Here is a 17649-nt window from a genome sequence, read left to right on the forward strand (position 1 = left end):
CCTGTTGCCCCTGATTTTTCTATACCTGCGTCATCTGGACGGGAAAGGCACTGAGGGCTTCTACAAGAGGGAAAGCTGTGTCTTCAGGACGTAACTCAGTGTGGCCAAACGACGACGTGGGGCTGTGGGGAAGACCAGTCATGGGGTGCCTGGGTGGTGCAGCTGGCTGAGTGTCCGACTCTTGATTTCGGCGCAGGTCATGATCTCAGGGTCATGGAATCCCGCCCCACATGGGGCTCCATGCTGGGTGCAGTCTCCTTGTGGATTCTCTCTCTCCCTATCCCCCTTACCCCCTCCCCGCCCCCACTTGTGCTCACACTCAATCTCTCTCTCTCAAAAAAAAAAAAAAAAGGAAAGGCAGAGACGTGTCAGAGAAAGCCAGCTGGGATGCGACAAGTCTGAAATTTATCTTCTAAGTAACGAATCTGAATCAGTACGAATGTGTCTGAAGGAACTACTGAGGTCTCCAACAGCTAGATTTCCAGGTAGATCTTTGAAAATCTACGCAAAACATTAAAAGGACAGAGAAAAAAATTAAAAGGGAAAAATACTTGCAACCTACATCACAAATGATTAGTAGCCTTAAAACATGAAGTTTCTTACTGTAGAGAAGAGAGAAGAAAAATGAACAAGAAATCCACAGGAAAATGAGCTCGGCTATGAACAACTGACAGACAGGAATTGAAAATGACCTTTCAATACAGAAGAAGATGCTCGACTCACTCAGAATAAGTGGAAACAAATTCCAAGTACAGTGGACCTTGAACAACTGGGTTTGAGCTTCACGGGTCCACTTACACAGGGATTTTTTTTTTTTTTTTTTATAAATACCCTACAGCACTGTAGATGTATTTTCTTTTCCTTATGATTTTCCTGATAGCGTTTTCTTTTCTCTGGTTTACTTACTGTACGAAGCCAGTATATAATACATATAACAAGTGTTTATCGACTGTTTCATGTTTTCTATGAGGCATGTAGTCAACAATAGTCTATTAGTAGTTACGTTTTGGGGGGAGACAAGAGTTATAGATGGAGGGTCAGCACCCCAAACCTCTATGTTGTTCAAGGGTCAAGTGCACACTGCATTAGGATAGCTCACCTATCAAATTGGCAAAAATCCGGAAGACAGGGGCGCCTGGGTGGCACAGCGGTTAAGCGTCTGCCTTCGGCTCAGGGCGTGATCCCGGCGTTCTGGGATCAAGCCCCACGTCAGGCTCCTCCGCTATGAGCCTGCTTCTTCCTCTCCCACTCCCCCTGCTTGTGTTCCCTCTCTCGCTGGCTGTCTCTATCTCTGTCGAATAAATAAATAAAATCTTTAAAAAAAAAAAAACAAATCCGGAAGACTGATCACCTACAACAAGGTAAGACAAAGGGACGTGCTTTCTCGCGTACACCTAGGGGACATGCAAAATGGCTCAGCCCCTGCAGAGGGGAATTGAGATAAATCCCACACGCAGCTACCCTCTGACCCACCAGTGCCATGTCTAAGAATATTCCGGCAAGTATGTCAGAAGACATATGCACAGGGTTACACATGGTAGCCCTATTTTACAACAATACAAAGAGAAAAAGGCCAGAATAGGAGAGAGTAGAAGCAGCCCAAAGGTGCATCCCTTGGGAGGAGCTGGGCAAGTTTCCACACTGCACAGGACAGAGCCAGGCACCTGTACTGATGGGCGGGGTGTCTGCCTCAAGGTGACAAAAGACCATCACTCCCACCCAAACAATGAGAAGAGAAAATACACTTCTAAACAAAACAGTATTTTATTTAAACCCATCAGAAACATGCAGATGCAAAAAAAAAAAAAAAATTCTGAATTTACTAAATTCTAGAAGATTCTAAACCCTCCTCCAGTTAGAAAAGACCGATGGCCACTTGCTCCCTGAGATCATCGCAGAGCAGAAAATGATTAAGTCTGCCAGGATGAGGAGATTACATGGGCTGGTGTGGAGGGGGGCGGCTGGAATCCAGAGGACCCCGAACACGGAGCCAGCTCACACATTCTGGCAACTCTCCTACTCAAAAATCTGGAGAGAGAGAAATCTCCACAGTCCTGAGGTATTTAGAGCCAAGGGCTTTACTACAGAGAGGGATCTGGTGCGGCCCTGAAGGCGTTTGAGACCAGAGATAAATTGCGACTACATAATGTGGGGACCCACCATGGCCCCCTGACTCTGGATGGACCATAGCGAGGGCTACTTGCCCTGGCTGCCTAAGAAAGCACAAGGCACGTCCTCCCTACTGTCCTTGATATTCAAAGTCAAGCACAGAATCAAAACTTATCAGATATTCAGAGAAACAAGATGGGGCGCCTGGGTGGCACAGTGGTTAAGCGTCTGCCTTCGGCTCAGGGCGTGATCCTGGCGATCCGGGATCAAGCCCCACATCAGGCTCTTCCGCTATGAGCCTGCTTCTTCCTCTCCCACTCCCCCTGCTTGTGTTCCCTCTCTCGCTGGCTGTCTCTATCTCTGTCGAATAAATAAATAAACTCTTAAAAAAAAAAAGAAAAAAGAAAAAAGAAAACGAGACGCCCTCCCCAATAAAGAGATAAAATAGTTATAGAGGCACACTGAGAAGTAACACAGATTTTGGAATTAGTAGGATTTATTTTTTAAGATTTTATTTATTTATTTATTTGGTAGAGAGAAAGCACAAGCAGGGGGAGCAACAGAGGGAGAGGGAGAAGCAGGCTCCCCACTGATCAGGGAACCCGATGTGGGGCTTGATCCCAGGACCCTGAGATCATGCCCCGAGCCGAAGGCAGACACTTCACCGACTGAGCCACCCAGGCACCCCAGAATTAGCAGGATTTTAAAATTACTGTTATAAATATACTAAAGTAATTAAAGAAAAATGAGAGTGGATGAAAAGATGGACAATTTCAGCAAAGAAATGAAAACCACAGAAAAGATCCAAATGGAAACTCTAGAATGAAAAAGACATAATAACCAAAATTAAGGAAACATTCAGTTGGTTTAGTAGAGGCGGAACAAAACAAAACAATCACTGAACTGAAACATAAATTAATAGAAAGGATTCACACTGAGGTCCAGAAAAAAGAAACAGAAATAGATCCTGTCACAGACGGAGAAAACACCCCATGGCCTGGTATAACACAGTTACGTACACAGAAGGAGAGAGGGAACAGAGCAGAAGCATTTCCACAGAGAACAAGCAAGAGCTTCCTAACGCTGTCGGTCATCAGACCAACAACTCAAAAGCTCAACACATTCCATGGTGGATAAACACAAAAAGTCTACACCAAGCCACGTCCTCGTCCAACTTCTGAAAACCAAAGAGAAACTGGGTAAAAACACCCAGAAGGAAAATCACTGTATTCTGTGCAACAGCAAAGAGAAAGGCAGGTGGCTTTTCCTAAAAACAAAGGAAACCAGAGTGAGGCAAATGAAATAATTTTTCAAATGCTGAAGAACAGTATTTCCAACCCTAAATTCTATAATTAGCAAACCTATCCTTCAGAAATGAAGCCGCAATAAATCATTTTCAGAAAAAAAAAGAAAGCTGAGGGAATGCACAGCAGCCGGTCTACACTGAAAGAAATGCCACAGGGAGACATTCAGGCTGTCAGGATCTTGGAGACAAAAGCACAGGTCTGTCAGGAGGAGCACAGGGCACTAGAGGAAGTCTGCTGTGGCCAAAGAAAAGACGTAAAAAGCTATATGTAAGAATACTGATTCTTTTTTCTTTAAGGTTGTTTTTTTTTTTTTTAAGTGGGGGTAGAGCACACAGGAGGAGGGGCAGAGAGGGAGAGGCAGAGAGAATCTGTCCGTGGTGAGCAAAGAGCCTGACACGGGGCTCAATCTCACGACCCTGAGATCATGACCCGCACTGAAATCAAGAGTTGGATGCTTAACCAACTGAGCCACCCTGGGGTCCCAAGAGTATTACTTCTTTAAAGTAAAAACCATAACATGGTTCTGGGTGTTTTATAACATGTGTGTAAGCAAAATATATCACCTCAATAGCACAAGAGTGGGGGACCATCCCAGTAACAGATTCATGTTGTTCTAAAGCCCTTACGTGGAGAAGTGGTCCAATATTAACCCATGGTACCCTGGGAAAAGTGTAGCATGGTGATCGTAATCTCTAAAATCAATGATCAAAAAAATACAAAAGAGCTAATAGAGGCCATGAAGTGGAATACCAAAAGATAGTTAATGACTCCAAAGGATGTAGAAAGAAAAGCAGGACAAAGAGTCAGTGGGGCAAAAAGAAAGTAAACAGGACAATGGTAGGCCTGGCCCAATCCTGTGGATGATTCTATTAAATGTTAATTAACAAAAACAGTCCAATTAAAAGACAGAGATCAATAGACTGGGTTCAAAAAAAAAAAAAAAAGCAAGACCCACCTACCTGCTCTATAAACAATGAACTTCAAATATAAATGCACTACTAGGTTTAGATTAAAAGGGTAGAATATACATACCTGGTAAACACTGATGATAAGAAGGCTGCAGATAGAAAACTGAAGGAAGGAAGAAATCAGAAGACTTATGAGACTATATCCAAAGGAACAGTAACTGTATTAAAACAAGAACACTAATGGGGGCGCCTGGGTGGCACAGCGGTTAAGCGTCTGCCTTCGGCGTTATGGGATCGAGCCCCACATCAGGCTCCTCTGCTAGGAGCCTGCTTCTTCCTCTCCCACTCCCCCTGCTTGTGTTCCCTCTCTCGCTGGCTCTCTCTCTCTCTCTCTCTCTCTCTGTCAAATAAATAAATAAAATCTTAAAAAAAAAAAAAAAAAACAAGAATATTAACATGTCCTGGGACTTGGAATCCACAGACAGAATTAGAGACATAGCAATACCCCAGAAATCAGGAGGGCACGAACAGAATTAAAACATCTGAATGTGCTTTCATTGCACAGAAAGAGGGTAAAAGCAGCAACCGATACTAGAACGGTATAAATTGAAGAAGACCTTCGTAATTTCTAGGGAGTACTGCAACATGACTAAAGAATAACTCTGAAACGAGTAGGAAGAAGTAAAAGTACAATCATGAAAATGAACAACTGGGATACCACGTCTGGCTAGGACGGAGTGAGGTTTCCCCAGCTCCTCTACCAGCCGCTGACCGCAACTGACATGTCTAGTAACCACAGCCGGCCGCGTAGAGGGGAGCCAACGCAGGGAAGGGTTGCCCACGATGGAGTGTTTCCTGGTGTAAAGGCTCCTCTTTCCTCTCTGGTGTTGCCCCAAGGGCAGCCCCAAGCACAGAAGGTACAATGCTGGCTTTCTGGCCCGAGGAACTCAGAGAAGGTGCTGCTAAAGCCAAGAGGGTTGGCAGGAAATGCCTGTTTTCTTCCATTCTTTTCCCTCTGAGCTTTGCCCAAAGGCGTGGCTCTCCGTCTTGGAGCAGCAACGGCACGGAGAACCCACACGGCAGGAAAAGCCACCTGGCTTCTGGCTAGAGACAAGGAAAGGGGCCTCTGCGGGCCAGAGAAGGTGGGCAGCCCTAGGGAAAGGCTGCCATGGCCGAGAGGGTCTGCTTCTGAGTACAAAAGTGCCCAAGTCCCAGGCTCGGCCCAGGGGCTCCCGAGTGGGAGGGGCTCAAGGCAGCACAGCAAAGCTCAAAAGCAGAGTGGAGATTAGAACCACTGGCCACAGACAGCGAAACAGAGCTTGTGGTTCATAACCATGCTGATATCCCACTAAGAGAAACAAACAAGAGCGTCAACATTCTCCAGGAGATGATAACAGGACCTGCCTGCATGGAGAGTCTGGGGAATGTAACATTCCGCAGGCAGAGGACAGAGTCAGAAACACCAAGAGAATATGAACACATCTCAAGAGGAAGGACAGCGGACAAGGGAAGGCCAGCCTCCAGGCCACGGAGCTACTATCACCACGCTCTGAGGCCAAAGGAAAGACTCTAAGTGAAAGAAAAGTTGAAGTTCTCACCAGAGGTGGGAACTGTAAGAAATACCCCACCAAAAACTGGAGAAGGGAGAAATGCAGTACATAAAATAAAATGCACCAGATAAAGTAAGGGAGGTTTGACAAGTAGCCAGATGCTGTCCTGGATGTGGGCATGCGTACTTGGGGACCTGCAGCCAGTCACTAATGGTGGGGGGGGGGGGGAGCGGAATGTTACGGTTCAGCCTGCTCTGAACGCGAGTGCGTGCACTTCTGAGCGCCCCTGAGGTCCGCATCAGAGCCGGGACGCCCAGGAGTCTGGACAGTGTTTGGAGGGTATGCACGTCTCCACACGCTGACTCTGGGTTTGAGCGTGGGATTTGCAGTTCAAGATTAAAAGCCACGTGTAACCGAGCACACTCTTTCGTTCTGAGGCAAAGCCGTGCAATGAAATCTCAGGCTGCCGTCTGTCTGTCCATACTGGCTTTCAAGCAAATCTGTTGACTCTGTGGCGAGTCCCAGTGGAGACAGTGGGCTCTGTCTCTAATGTAAATGTTTATACTGTGTTTCTCAGAAGCTCTTTGAGGCAAATTATCTATATCTTTTATAAAAACTCTTCAGCGTCTTACTATAAAGTAGACACGAATACTCATGATAGCTGACCTTCCGCACTCACCATCTCTTGGGGAACACTTAGTGATGATTTTAAAAGTTTGATTATCGATGGTAGAGAATTGCTTGAATCAATTTAGTACCTGGGATTACTCTTTGAAAACAGATGTCCCCATACTTTTTGAAGAAGAACGACTATATTGTCAAATTTCAAATACTTCTAAAAGAATCATTATCTAATCCTTAAGTAAGCCGATTAAAAAAACAAAGGGATAGAAAGAGAGCATGCAAACAGCGATCAAAAGAAATGTAAGTATTGAAACTCCTATCAAATGAGTGGATTACACTGCAAAGAAATCAACAGGACAAGGAAGAACATTAATGATAACAGGGTCGAAGGGTCAATTCACCAAGAACACAGAAATTCTACAAGTGTGTGCAGAACTCAGCTTCAAAATACAGGCAGCAAAAGGTTATCAGACAGAAAGAAGAATTGATTTTGGAGCCTGTTTCATGGCCCATCAGCGGGTTTGTCCCCACCCCTGGTCCGGCTCCCAGCTCAGCCTCCTCTCCTGGGGAAACCTGCCCAGTTAAGCCGACTCAACAGCGGTGGGCTCAAAAAAATGAAAGCCTCAGGTCATCTGCTCAGGAAGACAGGCTGACCCCAGCAGTCACTAACCATAATCAGGCCAACTGAATTTTGTTAGGGAGAGGGCTCTATTCTGCCTCTGGCCGTTTTTCCACGACTGTACAGGGCTTTCAATTCATTAAGCAACTGTAGGCCAGGTACCTTCAAGGGGGTGGCGGGGATCATCTTTCCCCTGACCACCCTAGTTTATGCTAATTAACCACCACCGCCAGATGAATCAAAGTCTGACAAAATCAACTAGCATGATGCAAAATTGAGTCCCCCCCCCCAACAATTACAATCTGGGGGTTAGGGGGATCCCTGCAGTCTTGTCAAATAAAAACGATTGCATATTGAAATATAATTCTCCCCACGTCGCTGCCCACTGCCGCAGCCCCACGTGGCTGTTGCAGGACCTCACCGAGAAGGGATGACATTCCCACCACCCGCGGTCTTGAGTGTTCCTGAGACTTGGAGCGGAGGCTGGGGTGGCCCGCGGGCGCGGCGCCCGGCTCTCTGGCGCCCCCTAGGGCCTCCGCGCGGCACCGGCGCCCGCTCTCCCGCCGCGGCCAGGCGGGGGCTGGGAAGCCCAGGGCGAGGGAAGGACCCTGGTGTTCTCCCAGAGCTTCCCAGCCGCCACTCGGGATGACAACGCTGCAAGCGTGCCACGCTGCCAGGTGCCCGGCGCGGCTCCCGTATGACACTGTCCTAGGCACAAAGGCCGACCTCAGGGCAGGGATCTTCGGCTGCACAACCGGCTCTAGTTTCAGAATCAAAGTCTCCGTAGATGGTAAAGGGGCACATGCAACCCTCAGGGAGTTTGCTCTTCCCCTAGTTTTCCAGCGCAATCGGAGACGCTGTTCTCGGATGCAAAGCAGGTGACATACAGCTACAAGGAGGGCAGCAGGGGAGGGGGGCAGCCGGGATGTCGCGCAGGGTGTACTGTAAACAGGGCGGGTCTCTAGAGCTTGGGCGAGGAACCGAGGAGACAGGAGTGCGCGCCGCTGCGGAGCTGGGGACGCAGGCCGCTCTGTGTGTCTCTGATCTCCTCTCCTTGGAGAGCCTCAAGTATGACTTTTGTTTTATCTGTTGTCTGTGTATTTGCTGTGAGCAAACTGGTCTTCCCATTCTAAAGGAGGACACGCACACACACCTACCTCTGCACACACCTACACACAGCGAGGGCGTGCTAGCTTCCCCCACAGCGGTGCAGGGGGCTGCCCGGGGTCAAGGAGGGAACACAAGGGGGTCCTGAGGTGCGTTTCTACTGCAAACTGCACAACGCTCCTCCAAGACACCTGTCCACTTCCTTCGGTAAGACTCCATTTCCAACAGCGTCCAGGAAAGTCCCCTCCCGCGGGGGTCTCTTCGGTTCGCAAGGCTGATCCACACGCTCTCTGCAAAAGAGCCTTGCAAAGGGCAGTTCGCAATTCAATCCTGGACCACCGGCGCCCTCTGTTGGTCACCTCGGGAAGGGGCGCGCAGACACTTTTGGAAACACCGGGCGCGACCTCAGGACTTCACCGTGGCGCACAGAGAAGCGAGAGTCCCAAACAATCCCCACTTCGACGCAGCGGAGAGAACCCAGTACAGGAATACAAGGTGGTCTGGAAAAACGATAGTAAAAATAACCAGTTGCGAGGACTATTAGGTTGTTAATGACACCTCGGCACTGCTCGCTTTACTGCTTTTATCATCGTTTTGATGGGGACGTAAACTCCAGTTGAAAACATAATCAGGGAGAATACCTACGACAAGAGCAGTGGTGATGTCCAAGCTCCGACAAGCCCTGCTAAGCACCCATTCGCTGCCAGACCCCTTTGCCAGCTGAGGACTTCGCGTGAAACACCCAGCGAGGCTTCACGGCTGTGAGAAGCGAACCTGGAACAAGCGAAAACCACGTGCGCACGTGCAGATGCGCATTCGTACGTCCTGGGACGAGGCGGAGGGAGTGGGTGCCAACGGCCCCCGGGTGCAAAGTAAACCAAAGACCTCGACGCGAATCAGGTATTCTCACTCGGAAATGTCCCACGACCTTCTCGACCCAAGGGCTCAAATTTTGCAAAGCTTCTCAAAGTACACTCGATGAGGAGCGGAGCACGCCAGCCTCCCTGACACCAGCTCTCCACGGGGCGACCTCACACAGGCCCGCGGGGAGAAGGGCGGCAGCGTCGGACTGGCCAGGGGCGCCAAAGACGCGCCGGGGTGGCCGAGGCGCGCGGGTGGCCAGAGGCGCCGGGAACGGCGGGGTGGCGGGGCTGCCGAGTTCCCCGGGACGGCGGGGTGGCGAAGGGACCGGAGTGCGCGCGTGGAGCAGGTGCCTGGGCCCCGCGCGCTGCGCGCCCCCGCCCCCAGCCCGGCGGCCCCGAGTGCGGCGGGAGCCCCGAGCCTCGTGTGCGCCGGCCCGCCCCCTCCCCCCCCACCCCGCGCGCCGTTCCGGGGCGTGTCCTCGGCCACCCGGCTTCTATATAGCGGCCAGCGCTCTCGGGCCGCCCAGATGCGAAAACGGCAGCGGAGCGCACAGCACTGGTAGCTGCCTACCCCACTCCCGCAGCCTCGCGCCGCGCGCTTTCGCCCGATTCCTGCGCGCCCCAGCTGGCCGAGCAGCGGGCCCCCGCGGTGGGCGCCATGCAGCGGGCGCGCCCCGCGCTCTGGGCCGCGGCGCTGACCGCGCTGGCGCTACTCCGCGGGCCGCCGGCCGCACGGGCCGGCGCGGGCTCGGCGGGCGCGGGCCCTGTGGTGCGTTGCGAGCCGTGCGACGCGCGCGCTCTGGCGCAGTGCGCGCCGCCGCCCGCCGCGTCCGCGTGCTCCGAGCTGGTGAGAGAGCCCGGCTGCGGCTGCTGCCTGACGTGCGCGCTACGCGAGGGCCAGCCGTGCGGCGTCTACACTGAGCGCTGCGGCGCCGGCCTCCGCTGCCAGCCGCCGCCCGGCGAGCCGCGCCCGCTGCAGGCGCTGCTGGACGGCCGCGGGCTCTGCGCCAACGCCAGCGCCACGGGCCGCCTGCGCGCCTACCTGCTGCCAGCGCCGTCCGCGCCAGGTGAGCCGCCGGCGCCGGTCGGCCCCGGGCGGGGGCTGGGGCTGCGCCGCGGCGGGGACCCCCTGCTCTCCCCGCCCCTGGTACTGTAGGCGCGGAAACCAAAGCCCCGCGAGCGAGGGCGCTCGTCCGCGGCACTGTCTGCATCCGGCCCTCCACGCGCTGCGTTCGCTGTGTGCCGGGCGCTTGCAAATTACTAAGCGCTTTCGACAAACTGGGTCAAAGGTTTCCCGGGCCGGAAGGGGAGGATACGAGGTTATCAGGATCGATCCCATGCCGAGGAACATCTCCCCGCCCTTGGTGGGGGCGCAGCGCGGGAACGTGGTCACCGACCGAGCGGCCCACCTCGGGAACGCGGCTAACGTGTCCCACAAACTGGGAGCGAGCGTGTTTATGCAAGGGATGCGGAGGAGCTGGAGGAGCAGGGAGGCGGTCGGGGCGGATTTGGACTGGAGAAGGTGGGCAGGCACGTTGTAGGAAATGGTACCTGTCTTTAAAAATGCCAACATTTGCACAGACTTAGGGTTTGCGAAGCAATGACACGTCTCTGGGTGCGCCAGAATCAGTAAGGTAGGAATCAGGTATTGGCATCTTTTGCGTTTGGGCAACCTGACCTCCAGAAGGAGGTGACTCCCCACGGTCCCCCAGGGGCAGGGAGGAAAGTGGAGGCTGAACCGGGTTTGCCACGTCCTGCCGCGTCGCCCTGATGCGCCCCATCCGCCCGGTGGCTGGATGGCCCCAGACAAACGCCAGGTGCGGGGGCTTCAGGGAGTGTGGACTCAAAGATTTTAGGGATGGTGAAGGGGGTGGAATAAGCCTCAGGACTGTGCCACTTAGACCGAAGTGGAAGGGATGGGGTCCGGTTCCTGGGAACCCGGAGAGGACAGAGGCTCACGTTTGGCAATTACGCTGCTGGCTCGGCCACTGTCGGCTGTGTGGCTCTGTGAAGGACATCACCCCGTTCCCCGAGAAAGCTGTGTAAATGGAATCCGCAGCTGTTGCTCTGAATCTCCAGCAGGCTCAGCCAGCCTCCCTGGGTTCAGTGAGTCGAGTTCCTGCAGGGCTGGAGGCCGCGAGAATTCTGCCCTCGCCTCCACGGCACCAGGCTGGACAGCTAGTGGGCAGGCCCCCATCCTGGGCTGGCAGGAGGGAAGTCCCTTTGTAATTTTGCGTTCTGCATATTTCCACTCCGGGGTGAGGCTCCGTCTTTGGGAGGCAGGGCTGGCTGTGTGGATCCCAGAGAAACAAACACCGTTCCAGGATTGGTGGGAAGGCAAAATTCCAGTTGCCTAAAACATGTGCCGTTTTATAGTGGTGGATTTAAAATTACTAGGTGCATTTGTCTCAGGGCAGTTACGTCCCTTTGCTGTGTGCACTTAATTCTAGCGTGTTTTCTGGATATTCGAAAAATGATCTTAGAAGTCCTTACAGACACTGCTGATTTTAGTGAGCCGGCAATGGGCATATTGTGATGACTATCGTAGTAGCTCCGCAGTCTGGGTTGATAGATTTAACTAAAATGTGTCTAAAAGACCTAAGACTTATAACACCCGTGGGGGTGGGGAGGTACATTTCAATGGCAGTGAAAAGTTAAGATTATCTTTCGCTTAAATGCGGAGGTTTTGGGTTTCTGCTGAAGTCAGCAGGCATTAGAAAGAAAACCTGCGAGCTTTAAGACATTATTCAGTTCTTGGAAAAGAAATGCAAATATGTTTATTTACATACCCTTAGCATCTCCTTTGTCCCCAGTACTTCCCTGAAAAGGAAGGAAAAAACCCTAAGGTTAAAGGAAATTGAAACCAAATTCTACCAATTAAGAACCGACTGTCTCAGGCCCTGGGCTAATCGGTGTTCCTCCAGACGCCAGACCCCTTGGAAGCTCAGCCCCCCTCCACCTCCGGGGAGTCTTCCCAGGCGAGAAAGTGGAGTCCCAGGGAGGAGAGGGTGTTCGCCCAGCCCCTGGGGAGTGCACTTGCCCTGGGCTCGTCCTGCAGAGAGTCTGTCCTTCAGCCAGCCTTGGGAGAGTTCTCCGGGAGACCTTTGTGCCTGTCACCTAGAGCCAGAGGTCTCCGCCAGCTTCCCTATGGGCTCCCAACTTGCATGAGGGGCGGGGCCACGGCAGGGCGCTCAGCACCCCCAGGCATGGTAGATTCTGGACCAGACAGTGAGCCAAACCCCTCCCAGGAGGGAGGCAGGCTGCTGGTTAAACAGAGCGACCGTGTGGCCCACAAGGGGGCCTTCCCCCAAAGCCACCCCCACTGTTCATCCTGGGAAAGGAACCCAGAAAGCCTGCTGGCTCCTGGCTCCGTAGCAGCCCCGCGTGTGGTCCCTGCACGTGAGTCCCCAGTGACGCTGCGGACATTCCAACAGCAGTGTCAGGGCCTCAGTTCTCTTCATTTTAGCGCGTTGGTCAGAGAGGTGTCTGGGGACAGGGTCTCTGCACCTCCCCGGGGCATTCCAGCCCATACATGGACAGTGAGAGCTGCGACAGTGGGCCCCGTCACACACCAACCAACGCACCCAGAGCCAGTGGACCTGCAGCCAGGCTCAGAGGGGAGGGCTTTTCCCCTGGGCCAGTCTGCTCCGTGGCACAGGACAGCAGGGAAAGCGGAGTCCCTGTGGGGCTTGTGGACCCCCAGATGGCTGCCCCCACCCGACACTTCTGACTCAGCAGGGCCAGTGGGTGGGGCAGAGAAGGTGCTGGTTCCCAGGAGGCTGCGCTTGGGGTGGCCTGGGGGGTCTGGATCTGTTCCTGCTTGGGCATGCCCCCTGCTGGCGGAGGGTGACAGTGTGGTGACAGAGCGGCTCAGCGGTGAGAAGCTGCCCCACCGCTCTGAAAGCGCACGTCAGATTTCGTTCTAGAAAGTGGGGTTCCTCTGCTAGTGCCGTGGAACAGTACCTTATCCAGGTGTTTTAAGGTTATTTGGAACTGCTGGATGACATTTCCACGTAGCTGGGAGTCGGTCGCCACAGGAAGATTTTGAAAAGACCGGTGGTAGCTGCGGATGGCCGTCACACCCTGTGCCCCTTACACTTTTCAAGGAAACAGCAGTGAGTCGGAGGAAGACCACAGCGCCGGGAGCATGCAGGGCCAGGCCTTCCCCAGCACGCACCGGGGGCCTGACGCCAAGCTCCAGCCCCTGCACACCAAGATGGAGGTCATCAAGAAAGGGCACGCCAAGGACAGCCAGCGCTACAAGGTGGACTACGAGTCCCAGAGCACGGACACCCAGAACTTCTCCTCCGAGTCCAAGCGGGAGACAGAATACGTGAGCCTTCCCCTCCCGGTGGGCGGCGGGCTGAGTGTGAAGGGGCCCTTCCCACTGTGGGATCTCACGGGGTCTCCCATCCCCAGTCCTGGGCCTCGCTGTGGGGACCTCACGGGACCCAGGGAGCCATGGTTGGTGTTGTCATGGGGTGGCGTGGCAGGTCCCTCCACGGCTGCGTGGGATTCTCTGAGGCCGTGCACGCTCCGGAGTAACCAGTCGCTGCCCCCACAGGGGCCGTGTCGCCGGGAGGTGGAGGACACCCTGAACCGACTCAAGTTCTTGGACATGCTTAGCCCCAGGGGGATCCACATCCCCAACTGTGACAGGAAGGGCTTCTACAAGAAGAAGCAGGTGAGTGGCGTCCTCACGAGCTTCCCTCCCCTGCTCCCGCCGTCTACGCCTCTCCCCTGACCCTGACCCGCAGAGCTGCCCTGGGGGCCCTGGGTTGACTATGAAGGGACACAGGGTGATGTCGTGAATAACTGTCCCAGGGACATGAGGTCGTGGGCCAGAAAGCCTCCCTGACATCCCCTGTTGGTTCCCCTCTCTTCCTGGGCGTCCTGGCACGATGGGGGGGGAGGGGGGCGTTATTTTAGGCCAGGCTACGCGCATCTCTGTAGATGAGCTCCTCGGCACCGGCTCTGCACTGGGACACTTCCCGCCACGGGAGCTGCAGAGTGAGCGAGGCCACGGCCGAGTGCCTGTGGTCCTGGTTCAGTCCCCGGGCCCGTCCTCCCTGGCCACGGGCCTCCTGGTCTCGGTCACACCTGTTCGCCACTTGTATATTCCCATCAGTCACTTGCTCAGCAAAGGCGCGCTGAGAGCCCATCTGTGCGGCTTGGCAGGCGCTCTGAGGCAGGTGCACCCGGCGGGTGGGATGTTCTCACCCCCTCAGGCCTCAGGTGTGTCTGCAGGGTGATGGGGGCCAGTACCTGAGACCCAAGGGGCACAGAACCTCCCTGGCCCCGCTTCCCCGGAGAACCCCCTCCCCTACACACAGGGCACAAGTGGCCTCCACGGTAGCCTCCCCGGGGCCCCTTGGCCCTGGGCGCCTGGCCCGCTGTCAGGGTTCGCTCTGTGCTCTCCCGCAGTGCCGCCCCTCCAAGGGCAGGAAACGGGGCTTCTGCTGGTGCGTGGACAAGTACGGGCAGCCGCTTCCCGGCTTCGACGCCAGGGGGAAAGGCGACATTCACTGCTACAGCATGGACAGCAAGTAGACGCTGCTCGCCACGTAAGCCGGGGGGCCTGGGCTCGGGGGCCACAGGGGCGTGTCTCGGGAAGCGGGGACAGACCCCACAGGAGGGTGCAGGGGTCCCCGACCCACCTGCAGCCCCCCGGGGAAACAGGGCCTGCAGTCAGGTTGTCTCGGAGGCACCTGGAGTCCCTCAGAAGATCTTGGACTTGGCCCTGTGCACGTTCGCACACACGCATGCCAAGAAATCCAACAGCCAGCCTTCCCCACGCGGCTGCTGGCGGCTTGTCTTAACGGGCAGACGGTTTCCACCCACGAGGACTTGTGAAAGGGACGTGCTTCTCACTCACAAGTGTGGCTGGTTTTTCTCTGTTAAATGTTACGGATATTTTGATAGTCTGTGATTGATATCATTGTAATAAAGTTTATTTTCACCCAACACAAAAATGAGATTTTAAATGAGATTTAGGACTTTGAAGAATGCTGTTGTGTTTGATACTGCTTTCTTTTAATAAGCAAGAGAGCCACTGGGGAAAACAATAACTGGGTTTCGTCTTCTCAAGACAAATCGAAGTAAACAGAAGGAATTTTCATTTATTTTTTTAAGATTTCATCTATTTATCTGACAGAGCGAGCACGAGCAGGGGGAAGGGCAGAGGGGGAAGCAGGCTTCCTCCTGAGCAGGGAGCCTGATGCGGGACTCGATCCCAGGACCCTGAGATCATGATCTGAGCCCAAGGCAGACGTTTCACCAACTGAGCCCCTGAGCCTTTTAGTTACAAGTCTTGTTTCCCCACAAGTTGGAAAGAAAGAATTCAAGGTTCAGGGTGAGACTTGGGGACGGTGGCCTCTGCCTGTGTCTCCCCTCGGGCAGGTGCTCTTGGGTAACTGTAGGGCAAGCCCCTGACCCGCCCGCAGCCGGGATCTCATTCATGCCTAGTGTCTCAGGGCTGGAGTTGAGCCTTTCGACGTGGGGGAGTTATTTCAATATATTTCTCTTTCTGTGTGTTTTAGTTATCGTGGAGCTCAGAAACGCCTTATTTTGCACAAAAGACTGCCAAGGACATGATCAGCATCTGGCTACAGCCTCCGTTTATATTTCTTTTTGTGGTGAATTGATTTTTCTTTTAACCGAAGTTTAAAAAGAGTTGTTCGTAGCGCCTAGGATTCTTCTAGACGGTGAACCGCAGTGTCTTCCACTTCGCAGGAATCCGTGAGACGCGGCTTGGTTTTTCTTCTTGCTTCCTCCAAGCATACACGTAAACTCCAGCGCCGCGCGGCCGGACCTCCCGCGGCCCGAGCACCCCCGCGGGTGCGCCCACGCAGCCCCCCCTCCACTTCCAGACCCAGTGAGGGTTGCTTCTGTGCAGTGCACGCCTCGTCCCCACTCGGTCAATGAGCACAGGCCTCGGCGAGAATGGGGAGCCCCGCACCCTGGTGTCTGGACGACCCGGCCCCCCTACCAGGGTCTTACATCTGAGAGGCAAGGGCCCGCCTCCACTGATCCTGCACCCTGGGGAGGAGCAGAGAGAATGGGTGGATTCTTAACATGTAAAAAATAAAAGACCAAGAATGTTCTCGGGAAGTCTAGGAACCCGTGAAGACAGGTGTTTCTGACCCCCTGTGTCAGGCAGCTTTTTGGAGACGCAGGTCAAAGACCGGGGCCTGCCCTCTGCCATGGGCTCCAGGGGCAGGGGGCGGGGGGACAGCAAGGCTCCGCCCTTTTCAAAGGCCGTGGAATTACAGCAGGATTTTTTCGATGACCGCAGACAATAGCATTTTTCCATTGAGCAGTTCAAGAACGAGTTTATTTTTGAGAACAAGCTCTTTTAAGGCAAAGATGTTTATTTTTCTGCCTCGCCCTTGTCCTCCTTGGCACGAGGTAAAAAGAGGAAAAATTGTTATCACCCAGCAAAGAGGGATGGCTTGTCGGGGACACTGGGGGCACCTGGAGAATCCCATGTCCACTGCCCTTGGACCCCCCCACACTTCTTTTTCTAAGTCACACATATATGCAGAGAAAGTACGTTCTTCCTGAGCTGTTAACCCTTGTAGATAATCATAGACGAGATGTTAGCCACACTACAGAAGAGAAACACTGCGCTCAGGCCGGGCTCGGCTGCTTTCCCAGAGGCCGGGCCTCAGTCGGGCAGGCGAGCAGGAGACCCCGGGGTGGCCGTGCACGGCACACAGCCCTCCCTGAGAACACAAAGGGGTCTCGAGACTTTCTGCCTACCTGTGAGCTTTCCTTTATTTTTTTAATTAAGTTTTTTGGGGGGAAAAAAGGTATTTTTGAAAAGTTTGTCTTGCGATGTATTTATAAATAGTAAATAAAAGTTTTTACCATAAGGAAACTCCCGTCCCCGCGTTCGTGACTGGCTCCGGGTTTTGCATCACTAGGGAAATAATTCAAGAGAGTAAGATGTTCTGAGCAGCCTGCTGGGAACCTGCAGTCCTAGGAGGCTGACTGTGGGCTCATTCCCACCGCCAGAGTGCGCAGCAGAAGCGCAGATGCCCCTCTTTGACCGTCTGGCCTTTGCTGCATTTTAGGGGGTGTCCCCTGGGGACCTATCTTGTCACCACTCAGCGTTCAGGGCCGTGAAGGGCAGGCATGGAACACGCTGGACCACCTCTCCTGTGGCCCTTTCGCCCCTCCGCTTGGAGGGCAGCCGATGAGGCAGGAGGAGAGGGAGACCTGGAGGATGCTGGGTGGGCTCCCGTCTTGGCAGCCCTGGCATAATTGTGCGGCATGGATGACAAACCTGTCACAGGATGGCCCGTTCAGAGCCGTAACTGACCCTCGAAAGAAGCATCTGAGATGGGTCTGTCCTGCAGAGCCCTGCCCGCTGGCCTCGAGGTCCCAAGGTCATAGAACAAAGGAGGAGGAGTGTGGGACAAGCCATGGTCCAGGGGGAGGGGCTGTGCCTGCCAAGTGCTGACCCAGAGGAGGGAGGGAGCCGGCGAGCAGAGCAGGGCCATGGGGGCAGCAGGTGCTGGGGGGCCGTGGGGTGCTTGGGGTGCATGAGTCTGGCAGGCA

The 17649-nt window shown here is 54.0% G+C and overlaps 1 protein-coding gene across 1 annotated transcript; it reads left to right on the forward strand.

Moving 5' to 3' along the window:
* Positions 1-9605: 9605 nt before the first annotated feature.
* Positions 9606-16966, forward strand: IGFBP3 (insulin like growth factor binding protein 3). The gene is made up of 5 exons (XM_026502032.4): positions 9606-10154; positions 13194-13420; positions 13652-13771; positions 14512-14651; positions 15627-16966. The coding sequence occupies exons 1-4, from the start codon at positions 9746-9748 to the stop codon at positions 14635-14637; spliced, it is 882 nt and encodes a 293-aa protein (XP_026357817.1). The 5' UTR covers positions 9606-9745; the 3' UTR covers positions 14638-14651; positions 15627-16966.
* Positions 16967-17649: the final 683 nt, after the last annotated feature.

This window comes from Ursus arctos, unplaced genomic scaffold (assembly GCF_023065955.2).
Source record: "Ursus arctos isolate Adak ecotype North America unplaced genomic scaffold, UrsArc2.0 scaffold_3, whole genome shotgun sequence".
In the NCBI taxonomy this organism is placed as follows: Eukaryota; Metazoa; Chordata; class Mammalia; order Carnivora; family Ursidae; genus Ursus; species Ursus arctos.